General features: G+C 38.1%; 1 protein-coding gene across 1 annotated transcript in view; it reads right to left on the minus strand.

The window, feature by feature from the left end:
• Window positions 1-23,739, minus strand: part of adarb2 (adenosine deaminase RNA specific B2 (inactive)) — a 157,109-nt gene that overhangs the window by 23,755 nt on the left and 109,615 nt on the right. The window contains exon 4 of the mRNA XM_059524286.1: window positions 3,305-3,419. Coding sequence (XP_059380269.1) covers window positions 3,305-3,419 — 115 coding nt within the window. The remainder of the gene's footprint in view (window positions 1-3,304; window positions 3,420-23,739) is intronic.

Raw genomic sequence — 23,739 nt, forward strand, 5'->3', positions numbered from 1 at the left:
AATTTTAGTAAAAGGTTTAGTAATTATATATAGCTAAGCATCAACATTCACAAACCACTGTCCACTGTTATTTTTAACAGAAAAGAATGCAACGAGCTCGTAATCATGACTTTATAAGTTGGAAATAGGAAGTTTCCGATAGCACGTGAAGACAGTAGAGAAGCGCTCTCGCTCAATACAGTGGAGTGAATCATTTTGTTAACTTTGCAGTTTATTATTTTGAGTTGTATGGCACGCGGTAACCTGTCCTTCTCACAATATATTGCTTTACAGGTCTAGCGCTTTTGCCACTTAGGAATATTCATGCAATCATGCAGCATGTATCAGAAGCATGTATCTGCACTTCAGCACGGTTAGCGCTCACATTCACTGATCTATACGTATATAACTGAACCGTGCTCTTGCCCACCTCTTCCAACCGAGCTAGGTTGGAGCGTTCACACTAGTCTAACGAACCAGACTTTGTGGGTGAAACATGCTCCGGCATGGCTAAGATTGCCTAGTGTGAGCACACCCTTATTATTCTCCCATATCCTGCACACACAAGTCTCTACCCGCCCATCAAGTGTTGTCCCGCGATCGTGCAGGTCTCTAATAGGAACGTGTCCTTTATAGTGTATTGATTGAGGCTCTGGACTCTGAGCATAACTTGTTTTTCTATAAAAAACATCAAATATTTTCTATAAAAATGTTAATTTAATATAGAAATAAAAAATTAAAATGTAATTACATTAATGTTATAAGTTGAGATTTAGACTACAATAAATATTTTAACTGCTACTATGCAAAAGGAACACTGCAGTAAAAAGCACCTTATTTGTTTAAAGTGTTTGCAAACCAAATGTTATTAAACTACTTTTGAATGCATTATTAGTTTTGTGCATAATGTTTAATATATTTATATTTATCCTATTGAAGTGACATTCGGCCAAGTATGGTGACCACACACACACACTGTGAGCACACACCCGGAGCAGTGGGCAGCCATTTATGCTGCGGCGCCCGGGGAGCAGTTGGGGGTTCGATGCCTTGCTCAAGGGCACCTAAGTCGTGGTATTGAAGGTGGAGAGAGAACTGTACATGCACTCCCCCCACCCACAATTCCTGCCGGCCCGGGACTCGAACTCACAACCTTTCGATTGGGAGTCCGATTCTCTAACCACCAAAAATGTTCTGTTTCAGTGATCTGGTGCTGCGTTTGCGTGGACAAATGGCCAAACCGCATAGAAAAAGCGGTTTTGAAAATACCCGAATTTGTGTGGACAGGGACTCAATTACAAGGTAATTAATTGCACAAATTTATGCAATTAATGGCACATTAAGCACAATTTAATGGCACAAAACATTAAACATTTTAATCAGTTTAAATCTCCAAATTTATGTGGGTATTTTAAATATTTTAAATATTTGTTTAATTGCATCTTTTGTTTTAGAAGTAAATCCCTCTAATAATAAGATAATTTATATAATTATAGCCAATCAACATTACAGAATTACTAAAATTCTATTAATTTTGTATATTATATTACCAATCACAGAACATTAACACATTTTAATTTAAATAAATTTAAAATGATATTCACATAAACCCATTATAAGTCACATGATCACAGAAATTAGCATTATTTTTCCAAGCCCTTCCTAAATATTAGACTTTGGCATGTGACTTTTCCCAAACCATTTTGTTCTATGGACTGAATAATACCCCAAATCATGTGATCAGTGATTTTCATTTGGTTAAAAAAATAAAATAAAATAAAATAAAACACTTGAAAAACCACCTACCAATGCCTTTTCAACCACCCTAAGCAACCACATAGCAACAAACTAGTTTAAGTGAGTTTTGCACAGTCGTCTAAACAAATCAAATTTAAAGGGATAGTTCATTTTCAAATAAAATTGATATGTTTTAGCTTACCTCAAGGACATCCAAGATGTAGGTTTCTCTGTTTCCTCAGTATTTCCCATTTTGATATTTTTAGGTCCAACCGTTCTTGTCTGTGACTCACATAATGGATGTCTATGGTCACCACCTCAAAGAGCATGCAAAGAGGAGTCAAAACTAAACAATTCCCCATCGTAAGTACACATTGATGTGTACTTATATCGAGCGCGGATAGCGCCGGAAGCGATCTCCGCTGTTGAGACGCAGCGTTTTGCACGTTGTGTTTAGTTTGCCACGTATAAACTGGAGGCGACGTCCAATGTCAGAGGGACCCAATGGCACGCTGTCAATAGAGTGAGTAATGTGTTGTATTTTTATTATAAACGCAACGATTATAGGGTGCATTATAAACATTAATTTATTACAATTACTGCATTATATTTCAGACAGTGCAGATTGAAAGCGTAGCGTGTGGTAAACAATGAGTGATGTGCATGCGCGAGACATCACATCCGGGGCTTTCCGCGCTTGCACAGACTAAAGCCAGAGCGCGCACGCACGTCACATCAGCAAGCACTCACGAACTCAGATCAGTTGGACGTGGTTGTGTACAAAAGGTAAAAAATATATAAATACTGTTCGTTTTCTTACACAATCCGCTCGTTTCTTGTATTAGGTCATCAATGTGTACTTACGGAATTGTTTAATTTTGACTCCTCTGTGCATGCTCTTTGAGGTGGTGACCATAGACATCCATTATGTGAGTCACAGACTAGAACGGTTGGACCTAAAAATATCAAAATGGGAAATACTGAGGAAACAAAGAAACCTACATCTTGGATGTCCTTGAGGTAAGCTAAAACATATCAAAATTTAATTTGAAAGTGAACTATCCCTTTAATGTTTAAAATGACTGTTTATAAACCGGTTTCCCAAACAGTTTCCTTATCTCCCATTGGTCAGATAGACAGACCCCAAACCCCTGTCATTGTTTGAGCTGTTGCTATGTCAGGATGGTTGGATGCTCACAGTGTAGCACTGTTATGATAGCACCACAGATACAAAGTGTTCACACATTTCACAGAAATCATTCTATGAATGATTAATAGTTCCTGCTGACTATCGATCTGGGATAAGGGAAAGTATTTAAACATCTGGAAATGTATTGTATATATTGCACACATCACCTTTAATATTGTTCTAAAGAATAAAAACCAAGACTTCACTGCCTCTAAATCATTTTAGTCTATTCTCCATCTGCTCTTTGACTCCATTCTGATATATGTGCATCTTTGTCTGTTGCTTTTTCACAGGTGATAAAGTACTAAATATTTCATCCAAAGCTCCACACTAAGGTGCTTTCTCTACCCTTATTGAACTTCTTAAATAATTCACAGGCCGATTGAAATGATGCCATACCTCTGGTCATGACGATGCCCGCCAGGCCTTTGTGACGCGCATGCAGCAGCGAGGAGCAGCCGGCCAGCTCCGTGTATTTCTCTCGCACCAGGTGAAATATCGCATCCGCAAACTCCTGCAATTCACAACAGGTTCTTGGTAAATGTATTGCCTTATTAAAAATATATGTTCATATTGACAATATTTTGTTGTTCGTGTACTATATCATCACACTGTAAAGTACTAAAAACTATGCATAGTAACTTCCAATAATAAATTTAAGTAACACATATTTTATAATGTTCAAGATCAGTACAAAAGGTGATTTAAATTCAAATGCAAGGGTATCTTTAACAGTAACAGTAAACTTGTTATTACTTGCACTACTGTGTTCATCCAGAATACGGAGTAATCCATTTTCACACTAAAATATTTTCTATGCACTTTACTGTCCATTGCACTAGAGTAAATAATGTTCATATGTTAATAGTTTCTGCCTATAGTGTACATACACTTTTACATAATCCATCTGTATAGTATGTTCATAGTACACCTATGTGTATATCATGCTAATAGTATTTACATATATATACATATATTTCAATAAAGGAATTTCCATTCTGAACCAGAATTTAAATTGCACAAAAAATAAATCTATACTATTATATTTAATTAATGCATATAATTAATGCATCTATCTGTTGAACATTACATCATACAATTTTATGAATGAAAACTATTGTAGAATTTTTCAGGACAGTGGGGGCATGTGTTTAAAAAGCAAAATTAATTTAAAAACTGCTTCAAGTCTGTTGGAAGAACATTTCAGGTGACTACCTCTTGAAGCTCATCAAGAGAATGCCAAGAGTGTGCAAAGCAGTAATCAAAGCAAAAGGTGGCAACTTTGAAGAACCTACAATATGACATATTTTCAGTTGTTTCACACTTTTTTGTTATGTATATAATTGAATATATAATTCCACGTGTTAATTCATAGTTTTGATGCCTTTTTACAATTTTACAATACAAATTTAAAATTTTCATAGTCATGAAATTAAAGAAAACTCTTTGAATGAGAAGGTGTGTCCAAACTTTTGGTCTGTACTGTATATATACACCAACACACACACACACACACACACACACTAAAAACTGCATTCTGAAGCCTAGCCTGCTCTGTTAAAAGTTACATAAAATGTTAGAATACAAATACATACGATATTTGCAATTATTTTGTTTCATAGTCTCAATATAAACACAACACATCATAAATATATAATAAATATCTGTATCTACAACAATTAATGCTCTGTTAACTAATAAAATAAAACTACCAACAATATTGTAAGTGCTACTCTGTGTGTTTGGTTGCCGTTACTGTTGCATTAAGATTAAGAATTATTTCATACAGACAAGATATTGCATAATAGAGATTTTACATGCCTTTAAATCATATATATATATATCATGCATATTTAATTTCAAATCAATTAAATTCAGAAAATAGCTTCGCTATTGCATGACCACACAATGACTTTGCCTGGGGCGTCCCCCCCCCCCCCCCCACCAACATGGTGACCCAATTAATTTGATTCAAAACACCGGCCATCAATAGAGTAATTGGAAGGAGAAGAGACCACGGGCGTGCTCATGGTCAGACATTTATCTGAGACACTTTCACTAATGGAACAGCGTGATTAGTTTGGTAGCGTCTCAAATGGACCATCTGTCCATTGCTCTGAGCTCAGGGTTCAGGCTGCCAGGCTGAAAAATAACCTGGACCCTGCGTTTGCATTCACCAGACGGGCTTCGGCTCATCCTGCCCCGTCCAGCTGTTCCTGAACCTGTGTGAGTGAATTTTTCATACCACGTCCACAACTGATGGTATTATGTTGCTGTTTGTGGCAATTAATGTCTTATGAAGGCAAACACATATCCACAGAGTACATACACACACAGTGCCAGATGATAAGAATGACTTCTGAGGGGTGGGCCAAGCGTCTGGTGAAATAAAATGGAGGGCAAAAACAGTTGCACCTCTTTATGAAGGATGTTCACAGTATGTAGCAGCTGATGATCTGATTGGTGAACCGTCATAACACAACAGGCATGTTCCTGTCTGTGGACCCTGAATGACATTTAGCAGAAAAGCAAAAACGCTATGCTATTTCAGTGGTATTTGCATATATATATTAGGGATGGGCGTTTTCCACAAATATCACATTCGAATATTTGAGCTCACAAAAAACGAATATTCGAATATTCGTTTATTTAAATTAAGTTTAATGAGTCAGACGTTATTTTTCAGCAACATTTGTTTTCGTCATTTTGAACAAGCTTACAATAAGCTTGAACATTACACATCGTGTTTTGTAGCTGAAAACCTTTAACAATGTGTGCAAACAAACAAAAGTACAGATTAAAAGCAAAAAAAAATTAAAAAAAAGTGAACAAAGAAAAAACGTAAAGCAGCCTGCAGCAATTAGGCTATTGTACAGATTGTAGCTTACACTTAACTTTTAAACTGTCAGCAAATCTTTTTTTCTTTTTTTCTATTGTTTCAAATGTTCTTGTTAAGAAACACGGGCATGTAAACATGATCGGGGGAAAGTCGGCTCCTTAGTCCGTTAACAATAAGGCCGGCCGCGGAGAAAACGCGCTCTGACGACACAGACATTGGCGGGACTCACAAATAACGGTGTGCTAAGCGAATACGTTTTGTGAAGCGCTTCGTGTTTTCGTTTCACCACTGAATGGGATCCTCATCTGGAGGAATACATGGCTCCAGCAAGAACTGTTCCCACTCGTCTCGGCTGGACTCTCTGTAATCATCGCTGGAGAACTGGCTCAGCCTTTTCCGACGAGTGGGCATTGCATCTTCTTCATCGTGGCGACTGCATCCGCACCACTCGCATCAAGGAAAATGTTCTTTTTTTTCTTACTTCTCTCATGTTTTCATCGAGAAACCTGAGATGTTTGTGCCGAGGGTCTAGGGCAGACGCGAGAAGAGGAGTTTTCACTGCATTCTCCAAATTAGCAGTGTTTTTTCGTTGCTTGAGAGATGCCGCAACAATGTTCTTGGATCACTTTCTGTGATTCTCCACGGCATATTTGAAGTACTGTAGAAGACCGCAGTTCTTTTAAGGGGGCGTTCACATATCGCGTCTTTTGCATGCTCAAGTTCGTTATTTCCAATGTAGGCGCGCGGTATGCGCGCTCATAATGGAAGCGACGCGGTTGCGATGCGCACGCGGTGTGACGCGGTCCCGTTTTTTCCAGGCGCGTCCGAACAGCATCGAGTTAAAAACATCTCAACTTTTCAGAATGCCGCAAGCGCACCGCAGGTCATGTGACAAGAACTAAACATTCAGCTTCATCCTTTCCTGTAACAACATTGAAAGCTCAGCCAAGATGAAGGAACAGCTGATCATAGCTGTATATGGATTGCCATTTTGAAATAAATTTAGTAGCAGAGCTACTGAAGCGATTTTTTTTGTGCTGCAAATCCATTTATCCTTTGCTGAAATTTCCGCGTCTTCATTGAGAGAACGCGTCGCCTCAGGAGCGCTTCTGCCCGAGCGCTTTGGAAAGAAGGAGAAAGCGGCCCCTTAATCATTCATTAATTATGTTTTGCTTGCATACACCTTCAAATATGCCGTGGAGAATCACAGAAAGTGACCAAATTAGGTTTTATTGTTAACTTTTTTTTTTTTGCGAAATTCTAATATCATTTTTATTTATCGAATAATTAGAGCAGAACGAATATTCGAATGTTCGACTATCCGTGCACATCCCTAATATATATACGTATATACACACATACAAACACCTATTTAAAATAATTGTTTTCCATGTAAAAACACAATGTTACATTTATAAACTGTATATTGTATTTGGTATTTAATGTCATTGTCTTAATGCACTGAGCTGCGTAAACAGTTTTCAAAATAGGTTTCTGGGAGAGAAACACTTTTATGCATTAGGTGCGTTGTATTCGGAGTGAATCTTCCTAAGCATCATGCTTTTTTGCTTTAAAGATATTTGTCATAATTGTGCATACTGTACATATTCTGCCCTACAACGGCAAAGCACAGTAGAGAAAAAAAAGCTTTTTATTAAAACATTTTGCATTAATTTTTAGAATTACAAATATTTCTATCCATGTTTAATGAGCAGCAAAGACTGTAAGAAAATCTTTCAGCTGTGTACAGCAACAAACCTCTTGGGAAATGTCTCGTACTGTACAACCTAAACATAAGATCAAAATGATGCTCAATCTAAGGTTTGTCTGCTTTAGCGAGCAGTAACTCAAGGTAAAGCGCTTCTTTAGCCTGAGCTTGCCAAGCTGGCAGACATATTTAAATGCCTCTCAGTGGTAATTAAACAGTAATCCCAATGTCACCTTAATAAAACATCTTTTATTGGTGACATTAAATGGATTAAAAGGGATGCCAAACATTTCCACACTTCAAAGACAGAGGCGTGAGCTATGGTTGGATTGATGCCAGACTTCAGTGATGGTGCTCATACCTCTACCTTCATGATCCAACATTCCCCTCTGGAAATACAGCTACATTTGTACATTTTCTTTGGTAGGTGAAATGGCATTGGTAAACAGTTGCTAAGGTGTTGTCTATGTGGGTTTTAGCGTGTTGTGCTATTGCTAGGGTGCTGCTATGTTGTCAGGAGTGTTTGCTATGATGTTTTGGGTGGTTGCTGTGTATTCTGGTCTCTCTATAAGTCACATGATTTGAGGTATCAATTATGTCTGTAGTAATGGGGCAATGTTTAATACTAAGGTTAATTGAAGAAAAAGTAATTGCGATGCTTGACGTGTAGCACCACTAATAAAAACACACACAGTCAAACACACAAAGGGGGTAGAGGATATATGCGACGGAAGGAAAGAAGCAAAGAGAAAGAGATAAATGGAGGGGAAACAAGCCCCAGCACTGACCATTTCAGGGAAATTAAGTGGCTTCTGTCTTTTGTTTGCTACCTGCCAACAGCACATTATGAGCTTTTACGTTTCAAAGACTTGTCTCAACATGAACCATTAATGGCAATCAAATCATTTGATTCCTTTTGAAGATATGCCACTATAATGAAGTCTTTTGCATACATCTGTATTCACAAATCTGAATACGGAATAATGTCACACTGATTCGAAAAAGGGAAAACTCTTGCAGGTAATGGACTGAAATTAGTTATCAAAGACAGGAATAAAATATTTAGAGCACTCAAAAAGGACTCGAATACCTTGAAAGAGGCCATGAAAAGGAAGTAAAAACCAAAAGCAGAAAAATTGCGATTTAGTCTCTGGCACATTGCTAGAGAATTTGTGCTGAATATTAATCAGACAAAAAAAAAAAGCTGTAAAATCAGAGAAAAACTGCAATCCAACTCCTTTCAGTTTGAAAGTTGTGGATCATGTGACCAGGCAATAACATCTTGTGATGTGTGGTGGTTATTTTTGCTGTCTAGGAAAAAAGATAAAATAATAAAACACACAATGACATGACACACACTTAAATATGTTCCTGCTATATTTAGCTTCAACCATGGTGTTCTACCTCTTGTAACTAGTAATAATTTCTTCTTTACTCAACCTGAGAGGCTGCTGTGCTTTGGTACTTACAGTATGAAATATATTGTAGAAGAATCAGAAGGGATTTCTATAAAATCAAGTGCTCTAAGCATTAACTGCCAATAACGATGTCACATCTATCATTAGCTTGAAACTTAAACCTTATTTCTCCAAGCTTGGAAAAACAAACAAACAAAAACCAGCCAAAACCAGCCTATGCTGGCTGGCCGATCTTAGCAGGTTTAACCCGGTCAAGCTGGTCTCCCAGCCTGACTAGCCGAAGAAGTGATCAAAACCCCTCTAAAACCAGCCTGCAAACTAACGACGACCAGGTTAAACTGGTTTCAGTTGTTTTTTTAGCAGGTTAAAGCAGCTGTTGAAACAAAACCTATAGCTTCAAATTGGTCTTCATCAACAATAACTATATTAGTGTTCACAAGAGCAGATGATAAAGTTCTGTGTATTAAAAGCTCACGCTGAAGTTTTGTCGCATTTCACTTAAAAGGCTAAAGCTCTTTAAAGCATGATTCTGATTGGCTGTCAATGTTTCTATCACTAATCAGCTGCAAAAAAAATTAAAAAAGTGATTTTGTTTCAGTGTAGTTGTGGATAGACTTTTTATCGTTATAGTTATCGTTATCGACCTTGGTGTGAACAGGCCTTTAGGCTTAAGTGGAGGTTTAGTAATAATGATCAAAGTTATACTACAAATAAAGCAACAACTGCACAACATTTGAACAGTTTTCATTACAACTCTCTTTCCAGAACTCTTATTCCCAAGGTAATGTAGAATGTCAGTAGCACTGCTGCCGTCATCTCTCCTCAGATGTCAATATTGTGCCAGGAACACAAATGTCAACAGGGAAATTTTCTTGACTGATCCCTGACCCAGAAGTCTATCCCTTGGGGGCTTCTTGCTGACAAAAGGGTCCTGGCAATGCATGACTTCCTCTGCAGGGAAAAGTGTTTGGACTATGCAGAAAATTCCGCTGCCTGCTCTTCAGACTCAGGTGAGGGTTGGGATTTAGCTCTATATACTATGAGAACCAAAAGAGTGCTCACTGTTTAGCGACCAACTTTACCCGCACAGAAACAGAGAAATTTTTTTTTTGTTTTGTTTTTTACGAAGGTAAAAGCCCTAAATGTCATATTGAATGGTGATTTAAAATGCACAAAAGCGCATTGATTCAATGTGGACCAGTACAATACAATGCATAACTAGTACATTGATATGTTGTGATAAATAGACAACAACAACAAAGTAATGAAGGAAAAATGAAGCAATTTTATATCATTATGAAATTAGCATTTATATCATTATGCTTTTATTGCACAGGCCATGTCAATAAATCTCAACATCCTTCAAACTCTGGATAACACTCCTGCAATTAATTGCTTCAATTGTATGACGCAAGCATCATATATTTCCTAGCAGTGCAGCTGTGACGACTCTGCGTTTTACAATCTCCAGCTTGAGAGAATCCAATCATACGACGGCGCGTGTGAGGGCCATCTCTCCAGAAACCTCCCCCCACGGCTTATCAGGGCCCAACAGAGAAGCAGTGCCTGCAAAGAAATAGGGCCATGTCTTCTATTTCTTTATAGTGCTATTTAACAATTCATTCAGGAAGTTTTAATAGTGTCTTTCCATGGCTATATCATCCTCCGCCCTGCTGCCCAGGGTGGGTTCTTTGGAAATCAATATCCGTTGGAAGTCTGCCGCAGAAGTTTTGGAAAATCTCAAAGTGGCTGGTACCTACAGTGCCCCACATTTCACTCCTGTTTGTTCTCCGTTACCCATGCTATTAAACTCTCTGTGTCTATCTTTGGCATTGGCTTTACAAGTAGCCCACACTTTCATTTCTGTTGGCGTTGTTTTACAGTTTGTTTTCCCTTCATTCTGCGGAAACAAAAATGGGAACCGAGGAAACTGCTGACGAAGCCCATCTAAAATGAACTGTGTGCAGCTTTGTGATGTCGCCTCAAACCGTGTCCAACCTTTTAGCGTGCAGAAGGTCCAGATGGCCCTGCAGCCTGCAAGACAGATTTTCAGCCGGCCACGCTTTCTGCTCTATCAGCGGGGAGCTGTCAGTCAGATCAGCCTGGCTGGGCCACCAGTGCTGTTAAAAACAGCATCTGTCTGTTGTAAGACTCCCAACACCCAAAACGAAATAGCAGGACCAGAGAGTTTTGATTTGGGTCCTTTAACGCTCTGGAGGAGAGTTGGGTCACCTAACCTAAGGGATGGACAATGCATCTGACCCCAATAGCCTACGGGAATCATGACATATTTGTGGCCTGGAACAAATGACCTCCACCATCATGAAAGAGGTTATGGAGGAATAAGTTGACCTGGTAAAGCAATGGTCCGATTTGTTTAGCTTCCAAAAAGAAAATGTAAAATGAAACGTAACTACTGTGAGACGGGATGTCTATTAGACTGGAACAAAGAGGTCTACACATCAATATCAAAGCAGATGTGTCTGATTACTATGCTACAAGTCACTGTTTCTTCCAGCATCTCACATCACGAGCACTGCATTTTTAAGATGCTGTATCAAGTTTAATGTAATTCAACTTAAAAATGTAAATATCCTTGTGTTACAATCTTTTATATTGTACATCGATTTCTGGGTGCCTTCTGGGTCACTTCATTATGAAAGTCCACTTTAGACATTTTACTAACTGTAAGTAACTTTGAAACAACATGACAACCAACTCATTAATTTGCAACCTCTGTACTTCTCTACACTTGATAGAGCGCTAGTAGACTTATAAGTTAGGGTTAATATAATAAGCTGACATCTACTTGCAAAGTTATGGGAACTCATTACATTAGGGAACACTGTTCACTATTGTTGCTTATTACTAGCATATTGTCTGTTTATTAGTGCTTATAAAACACATAATAAATCCTTATTCTGCATGACCATATACTAGATCCCCTAATCCTATCCCATTTAACTACCTTACTTACTATCTATAAGCAGCAAAATAGGAGTATTATGAGGGAAAATCTCAATTGTTAACAGTTACTTATACTCAATAGAATTGCAAGGGGAACGTCAAAATATTAGATAAAGCAGACAGTCTACTAATAGTCTAACAACTGGTAGATGACAAAGCTGCAACATTACTCATAGTACTCATATTTAGTAGAATGTCTAAAGTGGACCATCAATAAAAATGAAAGTGTTACTGTTTGTTTGGTTGTCGTTTCGTTAAAGAAACTACCCAACCTGACTGGATGTGAAGACTGGGTTGGACAGTACTGATTTAAACACACTGACAACCAAACAAGCTGAAAAACTTTATTTCCCAGGCCATAACGCAGATGTGCACAAACAAACCTGCAGTGAGGATCATAATCATGCTACAGATGGACTCATCATGCACTTCTGCAGTCAAATAAAACAGATGTTGTTTCGGGAGGGAGTGTACACGCATGTGTACAGTATGTGTGTGTGTGTGTGTGTGCACTTTCATGTGGGCAGTTAGGTTGCAGGGTTTGACGCCCAATAACTGTCCTGCTTCAGTGAGGCCATCTGATTGTACAGACCTGGCACACAGATACGAAAGCAGCTTTTAGGATCAGTTCAATCTGTGCCACAGACTATCATGGCACCATGGTGCTTTTGCCCTGCATGGGCTTAATTCTCTCTCCATGTGCACTCAACCTGGTATTATCTGTGCGCCAAGAGGTGCCACGGTACAATTCACTGATCCTTTGCCTGTACTCCTGACTTACATTTAAAATCTACAAGACAACACTTTCTCAAAGTTCGGGCCGAACACATCAGTGTGCATGGCCTGGTTTCCAGAGTGGAAAACATGGTTAAAAAAAAAAAACACCTGAAGCCCCAGTAGGAGGGAGCTTGTTTTAAAGGCTCAGCGTCAATCCCACCTGATTAACCCGTGTGTCAAGATAGAAAAGCATAGATAAGAGTGGAAATGGTTTAATAATGCCAGAGAGGGTGTAAAACACACATCAGGGCCTTTATACATAATGCATCAAATAAAGAGGACAGGGAAGAGGCTCCTTCAAAGGAATAACATGACCTGTCCCTCAGAATGAATTCGTGTGTTAGCTGGGGAGATTGAGACACAGAGGAGGTATGGGAAGATGAAGAGGAAAGATTGACGGAGAGAGGGAAAGAGTGTGATGTTCTCTTAACGAGCACCTCTTGGGCCGACCCTCGTCTGACCGCAAGGGCTGTTCACGCATCGCTCATTAATCCACTCCTGATTGTGAAGAGCCCTGCTAACGGAAAGGCCATGGAAAACACTGCCATCATTACTCGTAAAACTGTGCAAATGCTACTGGCTAATACAGCTAACTCTACAAACAAATGACACAAAACAAGACTGTTATGAGCAAAGAGAGATAAATGATATCTGGAGAATGCTATATGTTAGCATTACTATTCATCAAAATGATGGCCGCTAAGCTCACACAGAACCCCCTGGAAGTATAATATGTGCTAAGGAAGGTTTGGACAGCATTTTTACCACAATAAAAGAAACTATTGCATTGCAACAAAATGTTATTGTTTATTTAGTACTGACCTGAATAAGATATTTCACCTAGTCCACAAGAGAAAATAATAGTTTAATTTATAAAAAAATGGCACCGTTCAACACAATACGGTGTTGTTACCTGCATGATCCACAGCTGTTTTTATTTTATTTATTTTTATTTATTTTTTTAAATCAGGAAAGAAAAATTACTTTGTGCTCAATGCTTTGAAGCATTGAATGAGTTGTGTCTGTTTAGGAAGAGGCGTAAAACAGAACAGCATCCAAACAAATCATCCTACCAAAGAGAAAACATGCACTACTTCAAATATCGCCTCGACCTTTCATGTGCTACAGGAGATGAGACGCATTCAAACACCTTGTGAAGTAGCATTTTGCCGTCATCTTTGAGGCAGAACGTTCTGACCATCAACCAGAAACATCACAAATCCATCACTTCTGTTTCTCTTGAAGATACCAGCCAGAGCACTGTGCACCATCCCAGACATCACTTCAAACCCAGTCTGCTTCCTTTGAACAGACTCTCCCATATCTGCTGCCAAACCTGGTTACCAGCAAACCCTGCCTGAATCTCGGAGTTTGAGAGAGTAAAAAATATGATGTTTGTAAAAGGATTTGACAATTTCAGCAATTACATTTGCTGAGAAAGAAAAACAAAGTCATGCCGTTGTCCAACCCTTGGGTACAGCAAGAGCACCAAACCTTTTCATGCAGTGCCCTTTCTGTCATGGTCAAATAATCTGGACAATCCTGAGCGCTGATCCTAGCCCTGCAAAAAACCCTCCAGCAGGCCATATATCACTCGGTATTGATATAGTTCCACTACACTGCCACACCTGACATTTGATTCATAGCTGCAGGTGTTCTTTTTAAATTCTAAACAGTCAACAAGGAATCAAGAGAAAATGTCAAATGAGTGTTGCACCGTGTTGGTGATTGGTAAAGCCAGTATGCCTCAAGTAAGTTATTTGGTTGGAATGTAATGGATGTGTGAAGCAGATTTCTGTCTTTGTGAGCGCCTTTCTGGATCATAGTTACAGTCAGATACTTTTAAGAAAGAGAATTTAATGCTGATATAGGTTCACTTTCAAGTTATTTGTTTTATACTATACACAATTAAAGTTAACAGGGTTGACGTAAGATTGTTCCCTGCTGAGACTCTTCCTGACAAAATGATTATAAACAAATCTTGGATATTCATTGTTTTGCAGAAAACAAAAACCACTCACATTTCTTTTTACATGCAAAAATGCACAGCCCCCAAAATAGCTTAATTCTGATAGTAGAAAGTTAGCATTGTTACATTAGTTATGTTTCCATCCAAAGTTGCGAATTAACTTAAGTACAGAATTGTAATAATGCATAAAAAATGCAAATAAAACACCATATCCATCCAGCGAGATGAAGAGTAAGAGAAGAGAAGAGTCGTGAAAGACAGTTCTGGTAGGTAATTAAACTGACCCACTTTGTCAACAGATTCTGGATCAGGTATTTCACAATGACCAAAATAACATTTTAGATTCTGTGCAATGAAATCAGTCTACTGGTTTGTCCAGTTATCCGTCCCATTGCACAAAGTCATGTGACTTTTTGATGTGCATTGAGGAATTAGTCAGTAAATGTTTCCATCATAGTTTATACTCATGATTTTTTAGTGTATAAAAAATGTATTCACCTCAATTTTTCACGTACGTTTTTATGCACATTTATGTGCATCTTGGCATTTCCATCTAGTGTTTTTTAATGTGAAATCCAAAAATGCACATATAAATAAATGGATGGAAACATAGCTACAGTTTCTGGGTCCAGCAGCTCTATCAGATCCCAAAAGTAAAACACAAACAATACTAATATACACTCACAGTGCGCTGTAGTACTACTGAAAAATCATGACCTTTACCTCCATAGTGAAATCTTGGTTGGTCAGACAGTGATTCATTTTTACTAAAACATTAAATAATTTCTGTCCAGGACCCGGAGCATATGGAGACTCTAGTGTACATGCATGCTTTAAATGAATAGACTGATGGGATAGTGTTCTCACTTGGAGTAGTGGTTTGAAGCCAGAATCAGTATTTGATATTTCGTGATTCAACAAGCAGATAACGAGATTCACCATTTATATAATGTGTTCCACCTAACATGACTCCAATAACAATTTTAAACAGCACTACATCCCAGACCTGAATGAATGTGAACAGGAGGGCTCAAACGTATGAAGAAACTGAAACGGGAGGCAGAAATGACAGTGTTCCCAGAGCACTGTGTGCTTCATTCACTTAATTACACTCCGTAGTCAAGACAGCCAGAATGTGTTGTATTAACACAACACAACATTCTCAGAAACCCCAGCCCATGAACGGATGCGTTCCGCATCGCGTACGACATTTATTAAGTCTGCATATCAATCCGTGGCTTCTCACGACACAGATTTCCTTCATTAGTCCCTGGTTTGATCAGGCTGCCTTACACTTGGCGCAGCGACATGCTAAGTTATTACAGTATCACTACTTCTCACAGTTTCTCTTCACGTGGATCACCAGGGACGTGTCTTTGTTATGAGACGTAACCTTCGCATCCTAATACGCGCTTGTACAACATCTGCTTTGATTTACAGTCCTGTTCTGCAGTCCCAACGGCTCCACCTATGATTGGAAGGTGTTAGCTGATGTGTAAAGTTAACTGCCGTGGGCAGACCTCACTAACCCACCCTCCAGCTCCGAGAAAGAGTTCTGCTGCTAAAGGATGTTTTACAATTCTGGATAATGGCTGTATGTGTGTGGGTATAGAGGAAGAACAGGGAATTCTCTTGCAGACATTGTGTCATCCTCCGAACTGTGCACTGACACTTATGACTGTCATTACGGGCACTGTAAAAAAACCCGAAAAGTCCTAATTTGACATGGCAGTCACGGAGGCATGCACAGGGATAGAGTCCTTGTCCACTCACACCGAAATATCTTAATGGTCTTGTGAGCATGTTCATAAATTCACCAGCAGAGGGAGCTGAAAGGAGCTCTTGGAGAATCTGGTCTCCTTCAACTAATTGCACAACATTATTCATTTATCTGTCTGCATGGGGGTACGTACACTAGTGTGATCTCCATTAGCAGAGGTGAGGTTTGAGAATGTCAGTGTTGCATATAGTGAGCAACATGACAGTTCTTGGGAAGCTCTGCTTTAGAAATGGCAGGAAATGGAGTTTCCCTGTTTGAGGTAGGGTGCTAACGCAAACCAGTTTACCGCAAATGCCGGCACTGTACATGTCATGAAGCTGTTTGAAAGGCAAAAAGGGCTAAAAAGGGTTCAAAACAGCACTCTAAAGCTATCTGACTTTGTTTTATAAATGTACTGATGGAATATTAAAACCCAGATGACTGCACATTGGTCTAAAAGCAGCATAGCGTTTTGGGCAAGTTCACCAGTGAATTTCATGGGTCCTTCCAAACCTGTGATTTACTTTCTTCTGTGGAACACTAAATGTAATATTCTAAAAGAAGAATCTGGTTGAAACGGTCAACAACTAAAACAACAACAACAACAAACTCTAGTCCATATAATTACTTTATACTTTATACAAAGGAATAAATTAATGTTTCTATTTGTTCTGCTTTCAAGCTAACTTTATAATCTAGTTTTAAAGATATTTTTACTGGAAAACATTATTTCTTTATTTTTTTCATTCAAAAGATATACTTATGTAACGTCTTATTTTAGTTCCACATAAGTTACTCTCATGGTGTTCCAAATCCATGCGATTTTGTGGAAATGAGTGATTTTCAATTTGGGTGGAACTATCCGTTACACGTACTGTAAGATTCTTACAAAAGCTTCAAAAGTGAGTCACTGCACCACAGCAATTGCCCAACTTCCTTTAACAATTAATGAATTCAAATTGGAGAGATGTTTTGTGAGTCGTATCAGCCATGTTCTGAATATCACAATGCTCTCTCAAAGTGAGTGCAAGCATTCTTGGTCAGGAATGAATATTAAGCTCATAACAGCCATTTCATCTTGAATTACCGATTGGTATTCAAAGACGAGCACTTCCTGTGCCTCAGGAAATGACATAATGTGAAAGGTTGAAAGGTGACCCACTAATCGTCCCGTTTTTGCATCCTTTCTGACATCTTTGATATGCTGCTCATGTCACTTTGTAGTAGATAGATGGCAAACCCAACTAAAAATACAACTGAATGAGGTCAAAGGCTCTAATGGGACCTGAATTCAGCAGCAAGTTAATGCACAATCATTTGCATCTGTTCTGAATACAGTGCGACAGCCAGCCGTCTGGCACAGTGGCACAGCAGAACGAAAACTAAAAAGAAAAAACAATAATTTACGAGCCCAAGACTTGTGCAATTTTTCGTGCTCTGTTGAGAAACAAAGTGTGAAGTGTCAACAAGCTGCAAAAAACACAATAAGGAGCCAAAAACACAAGCAAAATGAAACAAAAATTAGAAAGCACGTGAGCATGTTGCTGAAGTATGACCCGGCAGGCTGAGAGGACATTCTGCATGCAAGGAGCGCCCATGCCCCGCAACCAATCTGACGCCTAATTAATCCTGAAGGTCTTTTAGTCCCCCCCACCCTCATCTCTCATCCTGTCTTTAGGTCCATTTCTTTACCTGCTCATTCCTCATATGTCCAGATCAGTTTCAGCCTGTACATAAACAGCACTCACGCTTACAGTGCACACAAGGCATGCGTGTGTGTTTCTGATAAAATACAAGGCATGTGTGAAAGCAGAAGTCATCTGTTTTAATGTGATCCTTCTTACAGTTAATAAATGCATATCTCATGCATGTACATATGGATGGGTGCATGGATAATTCCACTGTCCATGCTGTTATTTGTGACTTTCTGTTGGGTGTGGTCAAATCTGCATGGGCAACTTTTTGCCTCACGTGAAACAATGATCACACAGATTTTAATTTAATTATTGAATTTGCTTGTGAAATTTTGTCAAAATATGGCATATTTGTTGAACCTGAGACTATATCACTCATTACTTATCTTTGATATAAAATATGCCCCTCCCCCCTTCATTCCTAACATCACCACTTAAAGAAACAGTTCACCCAAAAATGAAAATTCTGTCACACTTTTTTCAAATCTGTCCCTTACGGATAAAACCACAATCACATGAAATATATGAAACGCATTGGAAAATTTTCATGGTGTACATGTGGGAAACCCATGTGCTTACGTATGAAGACATGTTTCACATATTTCACATGTGATATAAAAAAAAAAAAACCAAACAAAAAAACAATCAACATATCAAAATCAAAATATCTTTTATTTTGCACAGAAGTAAGTCATACAGCGATGTGAGGGTGAGTAATTGATAGAATATTTGATATTTTTAGGTTTCTTTTAAGGTGAGCTGTCCCTTTAACCTAAGAATAACTGTAATGTAATGTATCGCCTCTCGTTGCTTAAGGCTTTAAATGAAAGAGAATATATAGCTTTTGCAAAATATTACAAAGTCAGTTTTGCTAAAAACAAAAAGGTTTCAGGTTTCTGAGGGGGTTGATTTCTCACGGGACAGTTGGAGAGATGGGAATCCAGTCTTTGTGGAGGCTTAGCATTTAATGCCTAGCAATGTGTGTGGTGTAAATGGATAGGGCAACTAGATGTAGCCTACATGCACATACACAGTCTAACTAGGCATAATATCAAGTAAAGGGCCATGTGTGTATAGATAGGTTCCTCTGGCCTGTACTTTTTTTCCACCTGGTCCAGTAAGATAAACCCCCCCCCCCCCCACACACACACACACACACACACTCGGGCACTGTCTGTGATTTATCGGAGCCTGTCTGCTAGCTGAGTGTCTATGGCGCAGTAATGAACTTGATTATGCTTTTAATGAAGTGTGAGCATCTCATTGGGAGGTGATTATGAGCATGCGCACTGATCACAGGAGACCATCAGGTGCGAGAGATGATGAGTGTTTGTGGGCGTGAGTGTGTGTTTAAGACTGCCATCAATCCGGATGATTACAGGGGAAGAGCAAGGCAGTCAGGCAGTCAGAATTCAAGCTCGGCAACAGACCTACAGAATCAGGGCTTTTCCAGGTGCCACTGAAAGCATCGGGATCAAATGAAATCTTTCAACACTACTTAAACATCACATTTACATTTTATTTCAAAATAATAATAATAACGCCACAATGTAAAACATAATTTTGATTTTAACAGTAAAAGACTAAAAAGGCTACAGTAAAAACCTGTTAACTGGTTAGCAGTAAGTTTACATACTATATTCAGTGAATAAATGTAATTACATTTAACGTGATTTCACAGTAAAATACTGTTAAAAATACGGTTCTTGAAAGTGAAAAAATCATTGTACAATTTACAGTGAAAATGTTTCTTTTTAGTTTCTTATCAGTTGTGTACACTAGGGTTTAATCTTACATCTAATGTTGTTAAATTCATGTTTACTGCATTTCAGTATTGTGTGTCACCATGATGGGGTTTAATGTTTGTATGAATGACACTGTGCACCTTCTATATACAAGTATTGCCCTGCTCAGCTTGTAGAAAAGGTGTTTGTGATGAGCTTTGGTTCATCTTGTGACTTTCTCATCACCAGCAGTTTTTGGTGGATTTTCATTGCAAAACAGATATTAGTGAATCAGTTAATGAAACACAGTATATTATTACTCGGACCCCACCCTTTAACACTTTCCTTATTATGACTCTACACTTAACACTTCACTGCAAGCAGCAATTATTTAAGTCTGTGAAACCTAAAATGTTGCTACCATATTTTTTTTTACGGTGAAGTTCTGGCAACCACAGCTGCCGGTATGTTACCATAAATGCCACAGATTTTTTATGTATTTATTTATTTTTTTTATACAGTGCACTCTTTTGAACTTTCTATAAATCAAAGAATCCTGAAAAAATGCATCACGGTTTCCTAAAAAAAAAAAAAAAAAATTAAGCAACGGATCTGTTTTCAACTTATAAGTAATATTCAAAATCAGCATATAAGAATGATTTCTGAAGGATCATGTGACACTGAAGACTGGAGTAATGATGCTGAAAATACAGCTTTACATCACAGGATTAAATATTACGTGAAAATAAATGTAAGTAGAAAATATTTTTTTTAATTGTAATAATATTTCACAGAACGACTACTACTGTACCATTTTGACAGAATGGGACAGTAGTAGAACAACAGCTTCAAGCCTCAATTAAAATGTCACAGATTGAAGCTAATTTAATAATTATATTAATTACATTAATTTAGCGATTATATGAAGTTATACGCCAATTTGGTTTTTGCAAACAGTGGTGTTTTTGTGGGCGGAGCCTATCTGGTGGCAGAAAATGACAGTTTTATGGTAGCAGTCTTTGGAAGCCATGGCATATAAGTAAACTGTAGTTTATATTTAACATTTTTTACTTATTCTTGCAAATTCCGAATAAGATATGATGATTCCTGACATCTAGCTTTTTCCTCTCAGAATTGACAAACTCACTATTGTTGAGTAAAATCAGGTTCTATAGTCTAAACTAGGAGATATAAATTTGCATTGGCAAGGGAAAAAAAGTCAGAATTGTGAGATTAAATAAATGTATTTTATGTAAAATGTTAATAGTAACTGTAGGGCTAATACAATACGTCCCCTATGAACTCCATATTTGAGTATTATGTAGACCTGTTGTTTAAATCAAATTTATGCTTTAAATAAATTGAGTAATCATAGCAGTTTTCATCCATAGTCTGTCTGTTTAAACATCTGCGTTTTGCTTCAAACTTCATCTTTGACGACAGTATTCTATAAAAAATTATTTTCATTCCAATTCTAAAATCCAAAAGGCCTGCAAAATGTAGGACACAGCTGAATACTTTTTTTGATACTTAAAATTTGTTTATAACTAAAAACACCTGCATTCACACCAAAATCATCATATTAAAGGCCAATTAACACTTTGCTGACAGATGCAGAAAAATGGCATCTGTGTTGTCTTGATGTGTTTGAAATACCTATTCTAGGTTAATTCAATGTCATTTAACAGTGTATCATATATTTGATTGTTCTTGCCACAAAAACTGAAAAAAAAGAAAGAAGAAAACCTCTGATGCTTTAAAAAAATGTCATGGGATTGCACTGTAGCTTGTGTGTGTTTGTGCTGAAATAATAGAAAAGATTTTTATCGTTCATATTTTGCATGAGGATGAGACAGTTCCTGATAATGATAACCTTTTGGGTGTAAAGTGCTCCTATTATATTTCAAAACGTTATCATAGAAAGACAAGCTAAGCCAGTTTAATGTAGACATCTGCAGGTGGTTTCACTGTAGACCGTAAACACTACAGCTAAACATTGCTCTGTTTGTTTGAGCAGCTCGCCAATCACTCCTCAAATAATGCACTGACGTAATAGCCAAATTTGTAAGAATCGATTAAGGAATAATTGACAATGGATTAATGCACAGATGAGGTTGTAATGTGGCCGTGATGCAAAGCAGCCAGTGAAGTCAAATGGACACTTCAATCCCACAAGGCCTCAGAAGCTGAATTGGTGCTTTATTCAAAAAGCTTAGAAAAGATAACTGTGAGCTAGACTTTTGACTTGTTGATGCTTTTAATACATTTGACTTACTGCAAAAACCTCCTCATTGTTATTGTTAGCTATCAGGCGGAGCTAATGTTGATGAAATTAATCAACAGCTAATGACAATGACCTTATGTGATAGATTTAAATAATACTCTTTATATTCTTTATTAACAATATTACAAAAAATAAATAGTGCCTGTGATGTGGAGATCCTCTAGAAGGTGCTTATGTTCATCAATTATGCTCATAATGTCTGTTTCACACTTTGCAATCTGTATTCTCTCTAGCTCTCTTACCATCCTGCCATCTCAAATTTTTTTGTGGCAGTCTTAATTAATGATTTTTGCTTCATGGCTGCTGGAGGGTTGTTTATATCTGGAGTGATTAAGTCAGAGGGTTAAAAACAGAGAAAGAGAGAGAGCGAGAGAGAAAGAGGGACAAAATAATCACCAAATGGCAGGCTGGTGCAAGGTCACCTTCACGTGTATGAAAACGGTCTTAATTCACTCTGCTGGGGAAATTACCATGCTAGATTAGTCAAAGTCCATGCGTACTTACTGCATCCATATATCAAAAATGTGGCATAATTCACTGAAGCAGAAAGCGAGACACCTACATGTCGTCGTTTCTCAATAAGAAAACCCAAAGGACTGAGAAACCTACCAGACAAAATCATAACACCATGCATCCTCTTCGGTTTAGGTGTTATTGTTCTGTATATGATTATTTCTGGTGCATAGTTATGCAATAAAACAGAAAAGCAAATTAGCTACTGTAATGACGATAGTTTTTATCGTCTCATTTTCCATGCTAAATACCTGCCAGTGACGTTGAGCACATTATTAAATAAATTGAACCCAACCATCTCGGTTTCTTCATATTTGCCTCGGAATTATTTTCCTTTCTTATTTCCATGCAAAACTTCACTTCTCTCTACCATTCCATCATTGCTTTCATATTTCTGCTCTTTAAAAAGGTAACAGTCCTGCCCAACACTACCAATCACACCTGATCTCTCCCTCTCTGACCCTGCCTTTTAATACTCTTTATGACTCCACCTTTTAACATCCCCTCATTTGCTGACCCTCACTCTGACCCCACCCTTTAACACTTCCCTTATTATGACCCTACACTTAACACTTCACTGCAAGCAGCAAATCTCATCAAAGAGTTGACCCCACTCTTTAACACTACTGAACTCCATTTTCCACTTTGCTCAATCTGTCTCCACCCTTTAACAATCCCTCATTCTGAATCCACCCATTAACACTCCTCCCCTCATTCTGATTCCAGGCTTTTACGTGCTCCCTAATTCTGACTACACTCTTTAGAATTCCTTCCGCCATCTGACCTCACTATTTATCTCACCCTCATTTTAACCCTTTTTAACACACTTCTTCATTCTGCCCTTATACTGCCCCTTATTCTGACTCCACCCCTGAATAAGTCCCTCACCCCTTACCATTAGCCTTATTTCCACCTATTATTAACACCCCTCAATCTGACCCCACCGCTTACCATTTCCCCAATTTCCCAGATTATCAAAACAATCATTTGTTTTAGCCCTACCCCTTTACTTTGCTTACGCCGCCCTTTATCACTCCCTTACTCCACTCCAATTTGACTCTTGACACTGAATTTTTATATCCCTAACCTTTCTGAACCTCCCTCAAACACCCACTTTCTCCTTTCCTTTTAAAGTGCCCCTATTATGGATTTTTGAAAATGACCTTTCATGCAATGTGTAAC

The sequence above is a fragment of the Carassius carassius genome, chromosome 35 (assembly GCF_963082965.1).
Source record: "Carassius carassius chromosome 35, fCarCar2.1, whole genome shotgun sequence".
Lineage (NCBI taxonomy): Eukaryota > Metazoa > Chordata > Actinopteri > Cypriniformes > Cyprinidae > Carassius > Carassius carassius.